Here is a 15,070-nt window from a genome sequence, read left to right on the forward strand (position 1 = left end):
AGGCAGGAAGTCCATGAGACTTTGCTGAGCTTCAGCCTTGAGCAAAAGAGCTCAGCGACAGTACCCAGGCCCCGAGTTCAAGCCCCACAACTGACAAAAGGAAAAAAAAAAAAAGCATGGTGTGGATGATGCCAAGGTTCACTGCCAGTCTGAACAGTCGGAGCTCCCTTCGACCATGGTTACATTGGTCTCTGAGTGCCTGGCTGGCTGCGTGTGGTGAACCGGTCCTGGGGAAGCAGCATCATAGGTAACCCTGTGCCAGGAGGTGGTTCTGTCTTTTCAGGGGAAAGTCTTAAATGAACTACACTGCAGTAGATGGATGGAGTTTCACGGATTCCTGAGATAGTCTCAAAGCACCTTTTTTATTGTTCTGCCGAAGTGTTTGGATTCTTTTCGTGCGTGCGAGCGCGTGCGTGTGTCTCTCAGAGTTTGAACTCAGGCACTGAGCATTCTCACTGAGCTTTCGTGCTTTAGAGTCCTGTGGATGTACATCCTGTCCTGGGAGCAGGTGGTTCTGGGAGACCAGCAGAGCCCTGGCCAGTGAGCGGGCCCTGAGTCTGACATTAAAGCTATTCCTTTTCTGGCCATGTTGTGTGTTTTTTTCAAATCTTTTTTTTTTTTTCTTCCAAGACTCACTGTAAAATCTGGCAAAAAGCAGCCAGCAAGAACCATGCCAATGTTTAAATAATGGGGTTATGAGGTATCTTCCACAAAATTAGTGCTTCACCTTTAAATTCAGCTTCATGCAAATTCACAGCACATAGACAAAATACAAGTTCTTTTCCACAATATAACATCATTGCATTCCATGCATTCCAGTCTTTTCCATCTGAAAGCCTTGTGAGCATGTGTGTGTATGTGTGTGGTGGTCCTGGGGCTTGAACTCAGGGCCTGGACACTGTCCCTGAGCTTTTTTTGCTCAAGGCTAGTGCTCTACCACTTGGGCTACAGCTCCACTTCTGGCTTTATGGTAGTTAATTGGAGATCAGAGTCTCATAGGGCTGGGAAGTTGGCTCAGTGGTAGAGCACTTGCCTCACGTGCATGCAGCCCTGAGTTCGATTCCTGCACCACGTAAGTAGAAAAAAACCGAAAGTGGTGCTGTGGCTGAGGTGGTAGGGCGCTAGCTAGCCTTGAGCTGAAGAGCTGAAGAACGGCGTCCAGGCCCAGAGTTCAGCCCCTACAATCAACCAACAACAATAACAACAAAATAAAATTAAAGGAGTCTCATAGACTTTCCTGCCTGGGCTGGGTTTGAACTGTGATCCTCAGATCTCAGACTCTTGAGTAGGATTACAGGTTAAGCCACCAGTGCCCAGACAGCAGTCTTGACTGTCTGCACTTCTGTTGTCTCTTCACTTGCCTTAGAGTCTTGGTGATGTGCATCCTGTCCTGAGAGGGTGGTTCTGGGAGATCAGCAGAGCACTGGACAGTGAGAAGGCCACTGGGTGTGGACCTGGGTCAAGACAACCCCAGGGACACAGGGCCCTGGGAACGGTGCCAGGCTGGATTATTTTTCTGGCTATTGTGGGCTTCACTATACATTCCTTTCTCCTGTCCAAGCTGGAAATTCCACAGAACAAACATCTGTGCATGATAGCATGTGTGCAATGCGAGGAGCAAGAAAGAAGCTGGAAGAACACAGGCGTGTGGCTTTCCAGGCACCAAGGTCCCAACACTGAGTTCTCCAACCTGGATACTGAGCAGAGAAAGGGCCCGCCACTCCCGCCTGTCCCGAATCACCATGGGGTACAAATAGCACAGCACAATAGCAGATCGAGATGAACTCCAGGACCAGGTCCTTCCTATGCAGTCTTTCAGGTAATCTTCACTGCAATCTTCCACCTAGGTTGGAACAGAATTGGAAGGAAGCAATGGGAGCTTCCAGGAAGCCAGGCAATTTTCTCAAAGCTAAGTAGAGCCTGAATCTAAATGGCCTTAGTTAGTACTGTAGCTAATTCTGTCTGTGACTTCAGAGGCAGTTCTCCTCTCTGAGCCTTAGTTTTCTCTTCTGCAAAATGGGAATGATGGCAATATCCTACCTGGAGAAAAATTTAACAAAAGGTTTTACACAGATGGTCCCTTGATGAACTAAAACACTATCACAGGGAAGAAAGTAGAGGCTGAGGGAGGGGGAGAGGGATGAAGGAGGGAGGGAAGGAGGATTTGGTATCTTTGTTTTGTTTTTTGATTGGTCCTGGGGCTTTAACTCTGGGCGTGGTGGCTGCCCCTCAGCTCTCCAGCTTGAGGCTAGCTAACACTGGAGCCACAGAACCACTTCCCATTTTCTGAGTGGTTTATTGGAGATAAGAGTCTCACAGACTTTTCCTGTCTTGGCTGGCTTTGAATTTGGATCCTCAGATCTCAGCCTCCTGAGTAGCTAGGATTACAGGCATGAGCCAAGAATCTTAGTTTGGGTATATTAAGCTTGAGATATCAAATTGGAAATTTTAATTAGGCAGAGCAAATTTGAATTTGGGAAGTCAGAGGTATAAATTCAAATGTAAGGGTCATCAGGCAGATTAAAACTCTTTTGAGGGCCTGGGGCATAGCTCAGGGGTAGAATGCTTGCCTTGCATGTGTAAGGTCTTGAGTTCTAATGCTGCTCCCTAAAAAAGTGAAAAAGTTATTTCTCTTAAGACAAACAGCCAAGGGCTGGAGCCCACGCCTGTAATGTAATCCTTGCTACTCAGGAGGCTGAGATTAAGGTTCTGGCTTGAAGCTAGCCAGAGATTCTTATCTCCAATAAACCACTCAGAAAAAGCCAGAAGTCTCTGGTGGCTCAAGCACTCGCCTGGAGCAAAAGAAGCTCAGGGACACGTGTGGCTCAGGCCTGTAATCCTAACTACTCAGAAGGTTGAGATCTGAGATCTCAATTCAGAGCCAGCCCCGGAAGGAAAGTCTGTGAGACTCTTATCTCCAATAACCCACTAGAAAACCAGGAAGTGGCACTGTAGCTCAAGCAGTAGAGTGCTCAGCTTGAGCTGAAGAGCGCAGGAACAGCACCCAAGCCCAGAGTTCCAGCCCCAAGACCAACAACAACAAAAAGCTCAGGGAGGGTACCCAGGTCCTGAGTTCAAGCACCAGGACTGGTATTATTTCAAAGTCTATATCCAGGAAAATATGTACTGAATTAGATGCATTATAACAAAGCAAGGTCCCCCCTCTCAATGGTGATAGGGAATAGCTGGTCAGTAAATCCAGTACTGTACTTCTCCCCACCTCCAGCAGAAAATATACTGCATTTGAATAAGTATTTGATCTTTACCACAATTGCAGCTAGCACGCAGAGAACTGCATTTGGCTCCCCCTTAAGTTCTTAAACCTGGGCTGGGAAGGTGGCTCAGTGGTAGAGCGCTTGCCTTGCATGCATGAGGCCCTGGGTTCGATTCCTCAGCACCACATAAGCAAAAGGCTCAAGTGGTAGAGCGCTAGCCTTGAGCTGAAGAGCTGAGGGACAGTGCCCAGGCCCAGAGTTCAGGCCCCACTACTGGACCCAAAAAAAAATAGAAAAAGAAAAAAAAAAAGTTCTTAAACCTTTGTGTATCTATAGCCAGAAATAGTGACTCAACAACCGGGCAATGCAATAGCATTTTTTTTTGGTCAGTTGTGGGGCCTGAACTCTGGTCAGCTCTTCAGCTCAAGGTGAGCGCCCTACCACTTGAGCCACTTCTGGCTTTGTCTGCTTATGTGGTGCTGAGGAATCCAACCCAGGGCCTCATGCATGCGAGGCAAGCGCTCTACCACTGAGCCACCTTCCCAGCCCTACAATAGCATTTTTGTCTTTCAATAAGAAAACCTGAAGTCAGGCACCAGTGTTTCATGCCTGTAATCCTAGCTACTCAGGAGACCAAGATCTGAGGATCCCAGTTCAAAGTCAGCCTGGGTAGGCAAGTGTGAGACTTATTAACCCCCAAAAAGCCAGAAACAGAGCTGTGGCTCAAGTGGTAGAGGATTAGCCTTGAGTAAAAAAGCTATGTAAGAGCACAAGACCCAGTACAGGCATGTGTGCACATGTGCACGTACACACACACACACACACACACACACACAATAAAGTAGTCCTCATCAATCAGTGCAAACAACCCTCTCAGAGACTGAATCACCACAACCCACTGAGACATTATAGTCCAGATATTATCTTCAGAGATTATAGAATGGTTTCCCATGAATACACACTGAGCTGTCCCTTCATTGTATTAAACATTGCACTGATGGACTATTTTTATTTAACCAGAATTCCCTTGGACATCAAATTACTTCTACCTTATTACAGAGAGGGGAAAAATGAATCCACACGTCTACTTCTGTGGGTGTCTTGGCCAACATCCGAATACTCATAGTAACAGATGGCCAAAAAGCGCCTGGATTTTCATTTCCATAGATATTAGTAAATTATCTTCCGATGGGGCTGTACCCATTTCTATTTATACCAATAAATGCAAGGCATACCTGACTGCTCACAGCTTGGGCAGTCTGGTCATGGAGAGTCCACGCTGGCCGGGACGCGGGCAGAGAGCCGTCTGCTGTCTCTCATTTTCTGACTTGGGCCTGTTGCTTGAAGCCCAAGGGTCTTTCTTTCCTGGTTTTAATTTCCTGCACATAACTACTGATTTTTATCTGCTGAGATCCTAACTCGTGTGAAGCACTCTATTCTACACCAGCATAGATGTGGATATCCATCCCTCTGCCCTGTGCTGGGGGCTGTGGCTGGAGATGGTAGACTCCCCACAATGCTTTTTGCTGCCCCGTTGATTTGTGCAATAGGAATTGGATTCTTATCATCTTCCAGACTATCACTGTGCAAAACCATCAATGCACCACTGCCTTGTGGAACTGGTCATGGCCAAGCTCTGTGTGCATTCCCCTCAACAGGCGTGACTAAGGATGCCTGTCAGGTGACAAAGTGCCTGGCACTTGGTCATTTTTTTTTTTTTTTTTGGTGCAGGTCCTTGAACTTACTGCCTGGATGCTCTCCCTGACCTTCTTTTGCTCAAGGTTAGTGCTCTACCATTTGAGCCACAGCTCCATTTCTGGTGCGCGTGCGTGTGTGTGTTTAATTGTAGAGTCTCAAGAGTTTCCAGCCTTGGCTAGCTTCAAGCCATCAACCTCAGCCTTCTGAGTAGCTAGGATTACAGGTGTGGGCACCAGCACCTGGCTGTTTGTCTTAAGAGAAATAACTTTTTCCACTTTCTTAGGAAGCAGGGTTAGAACTCATGACAAGCACTCTACCCCTGAGCTATTCCCCAGGCTAGTTTCAAACTACAATCCTCAGGTCTCAGCCTCCTGAGAGGCTAGGATTAGAGCGGCAGGTATCCATGTCACCTGGACTGTTGGAGGGGTGGTGTCTCCTGTCCTTGAATCTACAGGGAGGAATTTCTCAGGAGTAGGGACTGGTCCTCCCCATCACCTCTTGTTCCCCGAGGAAATGCCCTAATACTAGCTCTGTGACTACTCATGCTATACCCTCCTTTGAAAGTGCCCTTCAGAGCCTGGTGCTGGTGGCTCACACCTGTAATCCTAGCTACTCAGGAGGCTGAGATCTGAGGATCGTGGTTCAAAGTCAACCCGGGCAGGAAAACCAGAAGTGGTGCTGTGGCTCAAGTGGCAGAGGACTTGCCTTGAGTGGAAGAAGTGAGGGACAGTCGGGAAGGTGGCTCAGTGGTAGAGTGTTCACCTCCCATGCACAAGGCCCTGGGTTCGGTTCCTCAGCCCACATAAGAAAAAAGAAAAAAGCCGGAAGTAGCCCGGTGGCTCAAGTGGTAGAGCACTAGCCTTGAGCTGAAGAGCTGAGGGACAGCGCCCAGGCAGCAAGTTCAGGCCCCACAACTGACAAAAAAACAACAACAAAGAAGTGAGGGACAGCACCCAGGCCCAGAGTTCAAGCCCCACAACCACCACCACCACCACCAAAAAGTGCCCTTCTTGCCCATACCCACAATTCAAGTTTTCTTCAACTCACAGGGCAAACCCCTGGTGCCACCCTCCCCAAAGGTCCACAGCCTCCTCCCTCCTCATTTCCCTTTCTTTCTCTCTCCTCCCCCTCCTCCTACCACACCCCTCTTCCTTCTAAAGTCTATGTTCCAGACTGACCTGAAACACTCTGGTCTCCATCAACCTGTCTGCTGAGTGATGGGACCACAGATACATGCCCCCTTTCTATTTTTGTGCTGGGATGGGCAGAGAATGCCAAGGCCTCATGCATACTGAGAAGGAGCTTTCCTGAGCTACACCCCCAGCCTGCCCTCCATGCTATCTACTTCTGCTTTCTGGGTAAGTACGGAAACTTCCCCATCGGCATGTGAGACACTCGAAGGCAGAGATCAAGTGTAAGTCATCTTCGTAACTAAGAGTATGCCACTTGAGTGCTGGAGGCTTAGACACCCCAGCTTCTTCCCACCTCTCTCTATGGCACCAATTGTAATTCAGGACTCACCAAGCTTTCCCACAGGATCAGATGTACAGAACTCACTGTGCAAGACCGGACAACCGTGCTCAGGGCACAGTTCTAGCTCCCAGGTACCCTCTCCTAGTGGACTACAGACAGCACTCACTTTCTGGTAATGATGTACGATGATGTGTCTGAGGCCGTGCCAGCAGGAAGAGCTCAGTGGGGCTTTGATGTGCTTTTCCTTGACTCACTCATGGAGACATGATGATTCCTACATAACCTTTTGTCTTCAGCCTCTCCAAGGTGGAGTCAAAGCTCCCACCACAAACCACCATCAGCCTCTGGTGTGCCTCAAAGCTCCAGGTGAACAGAGAGAAGTCAGGACAGACTCAAGGCTCAAAGTGATGTAGTGATGTCTCTGAGGAGCCATGGATAAAGGCCAGAGCTCCTTACTCCTGAGGATAAGGAACACACACACACACACTGCACACACTGTTCTGGAGCTCTCCCACTTGACCCATACATCCAGTCAGGCTTTTTGCTCATTATTTTGGTGTTAAGATTCTCAGACTTGCTGGGTGCTCATGGCTCATGCCTGTAATCCTAGCTACTCAGGAGGCTGAGATCTGAGGATCTCGGTTCAAGCCAGCCCGGGCAGGAATGTCCCTGAGATGCTTATCTCCAATAAACCTCCAGAAAACTGGAAGTGGCACTATAACTCAAATGTGAGAGCGCTCGCCTTGAGCTGAAGAGCTGAGGGACAGCGCCCAGGCCCCCGAGTTCAAGCCCCATGACTGAACATAAAAAAAGACAGAACTAAAGGAATGTAAATATCACCCAATGTGGAAGAAATAACTGTATTGTCAAAGCTCATAGAACTCACAAACTTTATAGACCACGATAGACAATTTGCCCCATGAAAGTTAGAATGTGTTTGTGAATTTAACTAAGCATCACTATCCCACAATACTGTAAAATTTGTGAAAATATGTAATCACTTAATCACAATAAAGAATTTGCCAAAAAAAAAAAGTTAGAACTGATTGATACCATCTTTATGATGAGACAGAAACTCAGAAACCCATTCATAGCCATTCCGCCTCAAGGTATAGAACACTGCGTAAACGAAAACAAACAAACAAAAGCGCCTCAGACTTTTCTGCTGGAGGCATAAAAACATGATCTTCTGGATCTCAGAGGAGCTCAGATTACAAGCATGATCCACTGGTGCTCAGCTTTGTTTTGAATGTTTTTAATACTGAATTGTTCCTACAAATCTTACCCAGTCAAAGCCTATCTCTAATTCTTTCAAATCTGGGGCTCTAAGTGAAGTTGAATAACTGCTGCCCTGTGGAACTAAGAAAGAATAATGAGTTGTTTATTGTGGTGCTGGGTTGGTTCAGGGCCTCAAGGGTGCTAGCGCTGAGCTACATCCCCAGTCCCAAGAGAGTTCTTCTTAATGGTTAATTAACAAAATGAAATCTTGTCAATATCACATTGGGCCCCAGTATCTTTCATGGGGCTTGAACTCAGGGCTTGGGCACTGTCCCTGAGTTTTTCTGCTTAATGCTCTACTACTTTGAGTCACAGCTCCACTTCCAGTTTTCTGGTGGTTAATTGGACATAAGAGTCTCCTGGACTTTCCTACCCCAGTGGCTTTGAACCATGATCCTCAGATCTCAGCCTCCTGAGTAGCTAGGATTACATGTGTGAGCCACTGGTACCCAGCCCCAATAACTTTTGGAGTTTACTGTTTCATAAAATCAAGCTTGGAAGTTACTGTAGACAACGTCCCCTTCTGCAGAGCTCCAATAGGATGTACTACTATCTGTTATGAACTCTCACCAGAACACAAAGTAACCCTATACTCCAACTTCAATTTGATTTGAGGTCTCTTCTAGAGTAAGTACATAAAAGGCAGGAAGATGCTGAGTGGTATCTCACGCCTGAAACCCTAGCTACTCAGGAGGCTGAGATCTGAGGACCTCAGTTCAAAGTCAGTCCCGGTAGGAGAGTCTATGTTATCTCCAACCAACTAACCAACAGAAAGCAAAGGTAGAGCACGGGGCTGGGAGGGTGGCTCAGTGGCAGAGCGCTCACCTTGCATACATGAGGTCCCGGGTGCAATTCCTCAGCACCACATAAGCAGAAAAGGCTGGAAATGGCAATGTGGCTTAAGTGGTAGAGCACTAGCCTTGAGCTGAAGAGCTGAGGGACAGTGTAAGCCCCATAACATCCCCCCACCAAAAAAAAAAAAAGGCAGGAAGTCTCCTAGTTTTTATAATTCTCTTAGCAGGAACACAATGCACATTTTGAGGGAATCAGGAAGCACCATATCCCGCTTTTCTCTCTCTACTGGATTTGAACTCAGGGTCTGGGCACTGTCCCTGGACTTTTTTGCTCAAGGTTACTGCAAGCCACAGCTCCACTTCCAGCTTTTTTCTGGTAGTTAATTGGAGACTTTCCTGCCTGGGCTGGCTTTGAACTGCAATCCTCAGATCTCAGCCTCCTGAGCAGCAAGGATTACAAACACGAGTTATCAGTGCTCAGCTTAACTACTTTTTTCTTTTAAAATCCCTTTGCCACTGAGGTCTGTGCCACAAGCAGATGAACTGGGACAGCTTCTGACTCTGCCTACCTTCATAATATCTGTGGTCATTTTTAAAATTTAATTAGAGAAAAAAAAGCTTCACTCAGCAGACACTATGCTGAAAATGAACCATGTAACTTGTTGGTCTAAGTGTGTGTGTGTGGGGACGGACGGACTGGGAAACTGTGAGGAAAACAGGGATATTGTCCAAAAAGAACTGTACTCATTACCTGACTTATGTTAACTGTAACTCCTCTATACACGACCTTTATAAGAACAATAATTTTGTTTTTTTTTTTGTCAGTTGTGGGTGCTTGAACTCTGGGCCTGGCACTGTCCTTGGGCTCTTCAGCTGAAGCCTGGCACTCTACCACTAGAGCCACAATGCCACTTACCGGTTTCTGGTGGTTTACTGTGGATGGGAGTATCACAGACTTTATTGCCTGGGCTGGCTTTGAACCACGAGCCTCAGATCTTAGCCCCTGAGCTAGGATTGCAGGTGTGAACCACCAGTGCCCGGCAAACAATTAAAAAAAAAATTGCTTTTAAAAAAGCTTCAGCCGGGCGCTGGTGGCTCATGCCTGTAATCCTAGCTACTCAGGAGGCTGAGATCTGAGGATTGCGGTTCAAAGCCAGCCCGGGCAGGAGAGACCGTGAGACTCCTATCTCCAATAAACCACCAGAAAACCGGAAGTGGCGCTGTAGCTCAAGTGGTAGAGCGCTCACCTTGAGCTGAAGAGCAGAGGGACAGTGTCCAGGCCCAAAGTTCAGGCCCCAAAATGGACAAAAAAAAAAGCTTCAGAACATGTAAGAAACAGGGCTGGGAAGGTGGCTCAGTGGAAGAGCGCTTGCCTTGCATGCATGAGGCCCTGGGTTCGATTCCTCAGCACCATATAAGCAAAAAGAAAAACACTGGAAGTGGTGCTGTGGCTTAAGTGGTAGAGTGCTATCCTTGAGCTGAAGAGCTGAGGGACAGCGCTCAGGCCGAGTTCAGGCCCCACAACCAGACCCCCCCCCCGAAAAAAAAAGAACATGTAAGAAATTAAACATTTATCAATACACAAATAAATTTACTTAAAAGCAGCTAACTCACATATTTAAAAAAACATTCACAGGCTTTTCCCAACCCCACAATGTCCGTCATCTAGAAGAGTCTCCCGTGCAGTCGGGGTCTACCAAAGAGCAAGAGTCTCAAGTTGTGATGGTCCCATACTCACACCTTAGAGGTCACAAACAGACCTTTCTTCCATAGGAGCAGGAGACTCACACAAAAGTGTCAGAAGAGATCACTGAAGGAAACAGGCTATCAGAAGAGTTCCAGCACTTCAATTGAATATAAGTCTCTATTTGTCTTCTCTTGATTTAATTTCTGTAGCTCTCGAAAACTTACTTCTATCTTGTTGAGCTCAGAATAAACACTTATCTAAAGAGAAACAAACAAGTTTCAGGGTAACTTTCCCCATAACTTCTACATATAAACCAATACTGCTTAGGCTTTTTCCATGGACACGTTGTTGGTTTGGCTGCTAGCACTGAGGATACCCTCACCCCGAGAATAGCAAGCTGTAAGTGGGTACAAACAAAATAGGGATTCAATAGTAATCACGAACCTGGGATTTCACAAACTTGTAAAGGTTTATCAGTAGCCTTTTTGCTTCTGGTATCATTAGGACGACAGTAAAATTAGCATCTAGAAGAAGGCATATCCAATCCATAATCTGAAGATAAATAGAAAAAGACTAAATAACTTTAGGTTAATCCATGTAACACGTCCACAATGACTTCAAACACTTACACCAGGAAAATATTTAAGTCTGAACAGTTTAGAGATGGGAGAATTTCTATGCAATAGAAAAGGGGTCTTGGGTGACACTGCCCCAAAATAAATGTACTCATTACCTGACTTATGAAAGAGTAACCCTTCTGTACATCACTTCAATAATAATTTTTAATTTTTAAAAGGGCTCTTTTCTGCTTTTAAACTTACTTAATAGGAGAATTGGATGTCCTCTATAGGATTACTCAGAAATAAGAAAAGCCAGAGTGATATTTAATACAAAGGAGAATTAGTACTGGTCTTTTAATATTTTTGTTTTAATCATTATCTGCAGTTACAAAAAAAGAATTCACTCATCTATTGTGAAGGATAAATAATATTCCAAGGGTAGAATGCTTTGTGTCATAAATAATTTACATTACTATACATTTATATATACATATATATGTATATATAAAAATACATGGTATGACAAGCTTCAATGAGCAAGCAAGTATCACTGACATGAAAGAACATCAGAGAAACCAGTTGTGGAAGGAGAGCTGATCCCTAGGAAACTGCAACAAAACAGACTTTAAATGTGTCGGTGAGGGAAGACACAATATGAAACCATGAACCACTGATCCTACAGCAGAAGGGCTTTATAAAAGAAGCTTCACATACATTTATGTATGTATATTTAATTTTATTGTAAAGATGCTGTACAGAGGGGTTACAGTTACTTGAGTAAGGTAATGAGTACATTTCTTTTTTTTTGTCAGTCATGGGGCTTGAACTATGGGCTTGGGCGCTGTCCCTGTGCTCTTCAACTCAAGGCAAATGCTCTACCGCTTGAGCCACAGCGCCACTTCCGGTTTACTAGTGATTTATTGGAGATAAGAGTCTCAAGGACTTTCCTGCCCAGGCTGGCTTTGAATCGCAATCCTCAGATCTCAGCCTCCTGAGTGGCCAGGATTACAGGCATAAGCCAACAGTGCCGGCTGTGAGTACATTTCTTGTTGAACATTGTTACCCCTCCTTTGTTGTTCTCCCACTATCCCCTTCCTCCCCCAGCTTCATACAGTTTACCAGCATAAAACCAAAAAACTTGGGGCTGGGAAGATGGCTCAGTGGTAGAGTGCTAGTCTCAAATGAATGAGACCCTGGGTTCGACTCCTCAGCACCACATAAACAGAAAAGGCTGGAAATGGCACTGTGGCTCAAGTGGTAGAGCACTAGCCTTGAGCTGAAGAGCTCAGGGACAGCGCCCAGGCCTAGAGTTCAAGCCCCATGACCGACAAAAAACAAAACAAAACTTGTCTAGGCCAAAATTTGTACTCAAAGCCAGGTGCCAGTGGCTCATGCCTATAATCCGAGCTACTCAAGAGTCTGAGATCTGAAGATCATGGTTCAAAGAACACCCAGGCAGGAAAGTCCAGGAAACTTGAAGAAGATGTGTGGCTCAAGTGGTACAGCACCAGCCTTGAGCAAAAATGCTAAAGGACAGGGGCTGGGAAGGTGGCTCAGTGGTAGAGCGCTAGCCTTGAGCTGAAGAGCTGAGGGATAGCGTTCCCCCCCCCCAAAAAAAAAACAAGACAGAAAGGGTTTCTATTGCATTCAGCAGAATAAGGTTATTTCTTTAATATACAAAGGACTCTAAGGCAAAAAGAAAGTTAGATGGATAGGGCTGGGAAGGTGGCTCAGTGGTAGAGCGCTTGCCTAGCATGCATGAGGCCCTGGGTTTGATTCCTCAGCACCACATGAGCAGAGAAAGCCAGAAGTAGCGCTGTGGCTCAAGTGGTGGAGCGCTAGCCTTAGGCTGAAGAACTGAGGGACAGCGCCCAGGCCCAGAGTTCAGGCCCCATGACCGGACCCTCCCCCCCAAAAAAAACCAAAACCAAAACCAAAAAAACCGTGCAAATTATGAAAGGAAGCAAGGGTTGGGGATTTATCTCAGTGGCAGAACATTTGCGTGGCAAATGAAAGGCCCTGAATTTGGTCCTCACTTCTGAAAAAAAAAAGCTAAAGCAGCAAAGCCTGGTGCAGGTGTCTTAGGCCTGTAATCCTAGCTACTCAGGAGGCTAAGAGATCTGAGTATTGCAGTTTGGAGCCAGCTGGGACAGAAAACTCTATGAGGTTCTTATCCCCAATAAACTACCCCAAAAAGCTAGAAGCGAAGCTGTGGCTAAAGTGGTAGAGTGCTCGCCTTGAGCAAAAAGGTCAGAGAGTGCGCCCAGGCTCTGAGTTCAAGTTATAGGACTGGAAAAAAAAAAAAAAAAAAGGAAGCAGCAGCTGTTTCCTCAGACTAGCAAGCACTAAACCACTGAGTCACCTTCTACCTCAAAGATACTTTTTTTTCCCCCTAGTCCTGGGGCTTAAACTCAGGGCCTGGGCAATGTCCCTGAACTTCTTTTGCTCAAGACTAGCACTTGAGCTAGAGCGCCACTTACGGCTTTTTCTATTTTGTGGTACTGAGGAATTAAACCCAGAGCTTCATGCATGCAAAGCAAGCACTCTACCACTAAGCCACATTTCCAGTCCCTCAAAGATACTTTTATTTTTTCCTTTTTTTCAAAGATATAGTTGGTTGTGGGGCTTGAACTCAGGACCTGGGCAATCCCTGAGCTCCTTTGCTCAAGGTTGGCACTCTACCACTTTGAAACACAGCACCACTTGTGGCTTTCTGGTGGCTAATTGGAGATAACAGTCTCAAGGACTTTCTTACCCTGGCTCACTTTGAACCACAACTCTCAGGTCTCAGCCTCCTGAGTAGCTAGGAATATGGGTACGGTGAGTGCCTTGTTACAATTTTGTTTTGGTGTGGTACTGAGGCTTGAACTCAGGACCTTCAATTCTCACATGGTTTGCTTGCTCGTGGATAGTGCTCAACCATTTGAGTCACATATCTACTCTGGCATTTTGCTCATTAACTGGAGATGGAATCATTTGGACTTTTCTGCCTGGACTGGCTTCAAATCATTAGCCTCTATATCTCAGCCACCCGAGAAGCTAGGATTACAAACAGGTGTGACCCACATGGCTCAGCAAGATATTTTGTTAGCATATATTCACTTTTCTCTCCATCCTTTTCTTTTGTTAATGGGGCTTGAACTCTGGGCCTGGGCACTGTCCCTCAGCTCTTCAGTTCAAGGCAAGTGCTCTACCACTTGAGCCATAGCGTCCAGTTTTCTGGTGATCATGGGAGATAAGAGATTCATGGACTTTCCTGCTCAGGCTGGCTCTGAGTTGAGATCCTCAGATCTCAGCCTCCGATTGGGCACAGGCACCCAGTATACTTTAGGGAGATCAACCTCATTAGCTGCTCTCTACCCCAGTCCTATTGCTCACAGTTTCCAGGGAGACTCCAGATGTAATCTAAATAGTCATCTCCCACCTACTGTGAGGGTTACCTTCAGGAGATGTACTCCCCCACCTCCCATAGGCAAAATTCTGCAAAGTAGTGGCATTAGATAGTAGTCCCTCACTTATTGCTACTTTGTGGATTTTCACCTATGGCGGGAATCTCTGGAACGTAACTCCATAATAAGGGATCACAACATTTGTTTTTTTTTTTTTGCTAGTCCTGGGGCTTGAACTCATGGCCTGGGCATGGTCTCTGAGCTTCTTTTTTTTGTGTGTGGGCTGTCCCTCAGCTCTTCAGCTCGAAGTTAGAGATCTACTACTTGAGCCACAGCGCCACTTCAGGATTTTTGGTGGCTTATTGGAGATAAGAGTCTCCCGGAGTTTCCTGCCGGGGCTGGCTTTGAACCAGGATCCTCAGATCTCAGCCTCCTAAATAGCTAGGATTACAGGCGTGAGCCACCAACACTCACCCGGCTCATTCGTTTATTTTTGTAAGACAAGGCCTCACTATGTAGCCCAGGCTAGACTCAAACTTAGGATCTTCCTGCATGACCCAGCCAAATGCTGAGAGGCAGGCAGCTTCATGCTCTAATTCTTGTTTTGTTTTGTTTTTGTCGGTGGTGGGGCTTGAACTCTGGGCCTGGGCCTTGTCCCTGAGCTCTTCAACTCAAGGCTGGCACTGTACCACTTGAGCAACAGCACCACTTTCAATGCTCTAATTCTTAAGAGATCATTGAGGACAATCTATCAATATCCTTCCTGTCCTTTCCGAACAAGGCTAAGGAAATTCTTGGGCATTACAATAAAGAATCAGGGCCGGGCGCTGGTGGCTCATGCCTGTAATCCTAGCTACTCAGGAGGCTGAGATCTGAGGATTGCGGTTCGGTTCAAAGCCAGCCCGGGCAGGAGAGACCGTGAGACTCCTATCTCCAATAAACCACCAGAAAACCGGAAGTGGCGCTGTAGCTCAAG

At 46.3% G+C, this 15,070-nt stretch overlaps 1 protein-coding gene across 1 annotated transcript in view; it reads right to left on the reverse strand.

Moving 5' to 3' along the window:
- Positions 1 to 10,014: 10,014 nt before the first annotated feature.
- The window catches only part of Nol11 (nucleolar protein 11), a 28,324-nt gene continuing 23,268 nt past the window's right edge, over positions 10,015 to 15,070 (reverse strand). Inside the window, exons 8-9 of the mRNA XM_013036609.1 lie at positions 10,590 to 10,718; positions 10,015 to 10,402 (exon numbers count right to left, since the gene is read on the reverse strand). Of these exons, the coding sequence (XP_012892063.1) occupies positions 10,286 to 10,402; positions 10,590 to 10,718 (246 nt within the window). The 3' untranslated portion in view covers positions 10,015 to 10,285. The remainder of the gene's footprint in view (positions 10,403 to 10,589; positions 10,719 to 15,070) is intronic.

The sequence above is a fragment of the Dipodomys ordii genome, unplaced genomic scaffold (genome assembly GCF_000151885.1).
Source record: "Dipodomys ordii isolate 6190 unplaced genomic scaffold, Dord_2.0 Scaffold7, whole genome shotgun sequence".
Classification (NCBI taxonomy): Eukaryota; Metazoa; Chordata; class Mammalia; order Rodentia; family Heteromyidae; genus Dipodomys; species Dipodomys ordii.